At 46.1% G+C, this 5,489-nt stretch overlaps 1 protein-coding gene across 1 annotated transcript; it reads right to left on the reverse strand.

The window, feature by feature from the left end:
- Nucleotides 1-1,465: 1,465 nt before the first annotated feature.
- On the reverse strand, nucleotides 1,466-2,401 carry MTLN (mitoregulin). Its single transcript, XM_037055003.1, has 2 exons — nucleotides 2,094-2,401; nucleotides 1,466-1,555 (listed from the first exon to the last, which is right to left on the reverse strand). The coding sequence occupies exon 1, from the start codon at nucleotides 2,378-2,380 to the stop codon at nucleotides 2,210-2,212; it is 171 nt and encodes a 56-aa protein (XP_036910898.1). The 5' UTR covers nucleotides 2,381-2,401; the 3' UTR covers nucleotides 1,466-1,555; nucleotides 2,094-2,209.
- Nucleotides 2,402-5,489: the final 3,088 nt, after the last annotated feature.

Consider the following 5,489-nt stretch of genomic DNA (forward strand, 5'->3'; position numbering starts at 1 on the left):
ATATGTTCTTGTACCACACTCAGAGTTACAAGAATTTATTCCCTGTGAGTCCTAGAACATCATCAACATCAAAATGGTGGGGTTGGGGGCAGGGGTGGGAGGGGTCGTGTATTTTGATGAGTGAAGTCTGTTATTTCTAGGGTACATGACTGGCATCCGAACCCACCTCCCAACCTCTTCATTGCCAATTTTAGCTACCATGGGGAAAGTAACATCTCCAAGTGAGACAGCATTTTTAGGAGGAAAAAACAATCACATTTAAGAAGGGTATGAGGTAGAGTGCTAGAGGAGAAATGGTGACAGAGACGATATTAAGGAGAACTGCCCACCACAGAGCTGGGGACACAGAGCCACGGTGTAAAGAGGGAGCAAGCAGAAAACAAGGGGATGATTAAGAGTGGCATGGGGTGGCTGAAAACCACATAAGCAGCTAGACAGGACTTGGGGGGTAGGGAGGGAAGAGTGGCACATGCCCAGAGGGGCAGGGATGACAGAACATTGAGGTGAGACAGGAGAGGGAGATGAGTGTGTCAGCAGGCTACACATAACTAACAGGAAAGGGAGCAACACTGGAACAATCAGATCCACCAGGAACATGGCACACGAAGAGGCCCAAACAGGCTCAACTGGCCATGAACTAGATGCTTAACTGGGCATAAACCAACAGTCTGGGAGTGCCATGTGCCTCAAGAAACCTACCTCATCTCAAAGAGCCTCAACTCCTGGAGCCCCAGTGAGCAGTGGTGACTGGGATACTTCAGCAAACTGTAGCCCAGATGGAACAGAGCTGCAGAACCAGCATTTCAGTCCTTCAGTACTGCGTTCATAGAATGAACTTAAGGTTGGAAGTAACAAAGCATAGTGGCCCCAGTAAAATGGAAAAAAATAAAGCTTTCTGTGGAAACCACTTCTCTAAATTTTCTTGTTACCATGGAGCTGCCATTACACTGGCTAAGACAAAATTAATCTTTACAGGAAAGAACAAGGGTGGTGTTCTAGAAAACATGTCTTGCAGATCCAAAAATAACCAAGGACTTGGTCACTTGCTCTTGATTTTTAGATACAGTTGGGACTTATCACCAAGCTCTATCCGGGAGGGTTTCTCCTTCACATGCCTATTCCATAATGACACAAATGAAACTTTTTGCTGATAAAAACGTATACTTTGTATTTAGATTAAGTTGTCACTCCTGGAAGCGCAAATGCCTTAAATACATCGCCATTACACAGTTATTTTTACACAGCCTATTACATTCCTCATCAGGTCCAGTAAAACAACTGACCAAAAGGATTCCTAATAGTGCCCTAGACAACTCTGTTTCACAGTTGTACCAAGGAATTCGCATAGATTCCTTAAGAAACAAGGTATCTGCTCGACACTAACAGATTTTTGAAAATCCAGCTCTCCTGATGCAGGGAACTGCATGGCCAGCATATTCCTTTTCCTTTTAATAAAAAGTTCAAAGATGTTTAAATTTTTATTTTTTTAAATAAAATTGATTCATAAATGCAAGAAGTAATGTCTGTCCAGTGCTCAATATCCATCTTCCACAAGCTATTGAAAACAGAAAAGAGAAAAAATGAAAAATACATAATCATTAACTTGAAATTATCATCTTGTAGAGTTACTGAGACCCTGAACATCTGTACAGCTCCCATGAAAAAAGCCAGAACTAGATGCAAGACTGGACTTCCAGGCCACCGCCCTTTCCACTTTGCCAGGCTGCCAATAACCCAGGGGTTCAGACTGGAGTTTACAAAACACCAATGCAAAGACTACGGTGCTACCAAGGAAATTATTGGCAAGAATGAGAAGGGGATAAAAGGTGGCAGGGACACCTAGGTCAGACCTCCCTTCTCCTTTCCTTCTTTCCAGTAATGGTATTTTAAGATGAATGCGGTGACATTGCACGTGGTAATTCCCAGTAAATATACGGATTTAACTGAACTAGGACACCACCGCAAGCTACCGGAGACACAGAAATTCCTCGTTTTCCTGGCGTCTGTGGGAAGCAGCCGGCTGCTGTGAGCTGTCGCCTGAAACCCGCCCCACGCCAGAGCCTCCCCGGACGGCAGCTCTACGTGCTGCTCACCGACACTCTGGCAGGAGCCTGGCTCCGCAGGCGAGGAGCGCGTGCGCGGCCGCCTGCCTTCGGCGGCCGGACCCCGCCGGGAGAGACCGCGTGCGCCGGCGGAGCAGACGTCCGGGTCAGGCCAGATCCAGCTTCTTCTGCGTCACCGCCAGCTTGTCCTGCAGTCTCCGCTTCCTCCAGTCCAGGTAGCGCCTCCGCAGCCGGTTCGCCTGCCAGCCCACAAGCACTCCGGAGGCGAAGGCCAACAGCACGAACAGTTGCACCTTCCTCTCGGACACGTCTGCCATCACTGCTCTCCGCCCGCAGGGCCTACAAGTCCCGTGCAGCCGCGCGCTCCGGGGGCGGAGAGGAGGCGTGTCCAGCGCCCGGCACCGCCTTCCGCGGGGGGGCGGGGGAGGAGGGAGAGGGGAGGGAGGGGAGGGGGAGAGGGAGGCGGGGAAGGCCCTCCGCGAGCGGCCGGGTCTGTGGTTTGCTGGGGTGTCACTCCTGCGATCACTTTATATTACACAAAACTTCTAACAGACTGCAGACTCTCCTGTGGGTTTGATGACGTGAGCAAGCACTTCCCATGTTGGGGAAGCTCAATAGCAAAGCACTGATGTGACATCTAGGAATAGCGGTACCCTCAGCCAACAGCCAACTGAAGTTGTAGCCCTTCGCCCAGCGATGACAAGAAATTAGCTGCCTGCGATTAAGTAAGATGGGAAGCAGATTCTTCCCAGCCCATTCTCAAACTGAAGATCTAGCCTGGCTAGATCTACTGGCCTTATGAGACCCTAGTAGAGGACCAGGGTGCCTGGACTCCTGACCCATGGGAGTTGTAGCAATCTATTACACAGCAAGAGAAAATTAATCCACCGTGGGGGAGGGGAGAGGATGAAGACGGTAAAGGGAGTCAAATATATGGTGACAGGGACAGACTAGACTAAGGGAGATCAGCATATCATGCAATAAATAGATGCTGTATTATAGAATTGTATACTTGAAGTTTGTGTAATGTTAGTGTGGAATTACAAATTTCCTTTGTGGAAAAAGGGCCACACACTAAACCTGACAAGCCCAGGGGTGGGGGGTGGGGGGTGCTGCATGGTTGGTCTCACAGATTCAGCCACCGAAGTAACCATATAGGGTGGTCTGAACATAAAAATCCCTAACTAAAGCAAGTCATGGTGGGTACACATGTCCTAGGCCTGTAGCTTCCTTAACAAAAGTCCAGCTTTACACTCTGTGAGACTATTTTCTTTCACATTACCTTTGGAATGTCAGAGTAATCCTCCTTTTCCAGAACCTTCAGGGCACAGCCTCTCACCAGAACACAAGACCACAGAATCCTTAGTTGTTATCTCGTTCTCACATACCACCTCTACCTGCTGCAAAGGTTAACTATACTGTACCCACCAATATAAAAGATGTATATATTTCTCCATTTTACTCTTTTATTTTAATCCTCACCAGAGGATATCTTCATTGATTTTAGAAGCAGAAGGAGGAAGAGAGAGGAACATTGATGTGAAGGAGAAGAGTCCATCAGTCGCCTGTCATACACACCCTACTGGGATCAAACCCACAACCTTTTGGTGTACAGGACAGTGCTCCACCAACTGAGCCACCCAGCCAGGGCTTTCCATTTTACTCTCTATCCAGTCTCAGAGACTTCCCCCCACTTTGCTTTCTCTGGCTTCCCTAATCTACCACCAGTGAATTTCATGTAATACCCCAACACCACACACACTCACATCTGCTTCTTTGAGTCTAATGTATAAAATAAGCTTCTCCAGAGCATTTTCGCAATCTTTTGAGATTTTGCTCCCTGGTAATTGTCATTAGTTTGGCTCAAATAAACTTGTGAAAATTCTCTACAGATTACGAAATTTCTTTCTTTCTTTCTTTCTTTTTTGATGTTTATTATGTCAACAGTATTAAGCAATGTTACCACAATAAATTTAAATAAACAAAAGAAAGAAAACGAATTCATCCATGAAAGGGAGACCACATGTAGAGTCTGAACTCTGAGGCTGGGGCCTCACTGCTGCTCACCTTACTGCTGGCTGTTCTGCTCATCATTTGCTTTTCTCTTCACTGTTTGTTGAGCTCACCAGGCATGGCTAAGAACTTGACTGAGAACATTTGCATGTGTAGTCCTACTGCCTGGCATACTGCTCTCTCATGTACCTGCATGACTAACTTCCTCACCTCCCTTAGTTTTTATCAGTTGTCACCTTCTCCAGGAGGCCTACCTGACTATTTCAACATCACAAAGCCAGCCAACCCTGCTCTCTGGCGCTCTTTAGCTCTGTTTTCCTGCTCTATTAACCTTTTCCATAGCACTTACTGCCTCCCACGTGCTGTGAAATTTTCTTACTCATCACATTTACTGTGTGCTGCCCGCCCTCCACTGTCACATAAGCTCCTGGAGGCAGGAATTTTTTGTCTCAGTTGAATACTGGTGTGTCCCAAGTGCCTGCAGCAGAGGCTGGCACTCAACAGACGCTCGGCAACTCTTCGGTGCTGGTGACAGCGCAGCACAGGCAGCGATGGCTTCTGGGTGGGTGGCCGAATGGACTCTTGGAAGATAACTAGGATAATCAGAAGAAGACACTAAATATCCCTTGATTTCAGTTTTCTCATTTGTGAGTTTGGTATGATCCTATAGCTCTAAGACATATTTTTTTCTAAGACATGTTTAAAAGCCAGTGTTGACAGCCTCAGTATGGTCAATAGGTTCTGTGACTTTAAGCAAAACAACATGCAATGAAACCAGTTTTATCTCATGTTAACTGATGTAAACAAGAGTTAAGTTTCTATGGCATCTCCTCAATGTTATAACAAAATGACTGAATGAAACGATGCTATTTGAGGACCTGCTGTACTTGGGCCACAGGTATCACTGCAAATCTGAACTTTGCTTGAAATTCTTGTCTTATCCCTAAGTGGCCTTTGGGCTAAAAATAAAACAGATCATATACACTGGAGCCTTGGACATGGGAACACCAAGGACCCATTCAGCTGGCAGAGACCTTATTTTAGCTGGAGGAAACTCTGGCCAGAAGGGAGAATAGAGCTGCTGGGGAGGAGGCAGGTGTGTAAGATTTCAAATCCCTCTTAGAGAGCCAATGTGTCCCTGGCTTGACACTTTGGATTTTTTCCCTAGACTTTGTATTGTTTCAATGGAACATTTCAATAGAATTGATAATGGTCAGCCAGCTTTGAGATGATGTTTAAATTGGGATTAACAAGTTGAATAGTCAAGTATAATAATTGAATGGATACAACAGAGTCTTTTGAATGACTCATTAACTGCCACTGTTGAGTTTGCTGTTTGAAGTGCTTGCCGAGGGAAAAGATGTTACCATGCACAGTTCTAGATTTTTATTGGTTGTAAGTTTAATTAAGGCG

Source organism: Sturnira hondurensis, unplaced genomic scaffold (genome assembly GCF_014824575.4).
Source record: "Sturnira hondurensis isolate 20B ecotype Veracruz unplaced genomic scaffold, ASM1482457v3 Scaffold0008480, whole genome shotgun sequence".
Lineage (NCBI taxonomy): Eukaryota > Metazoa > Chordata > Mammalia > Chiroptera > Phyllostomidae > Sturnira > Sturnira hondurensis.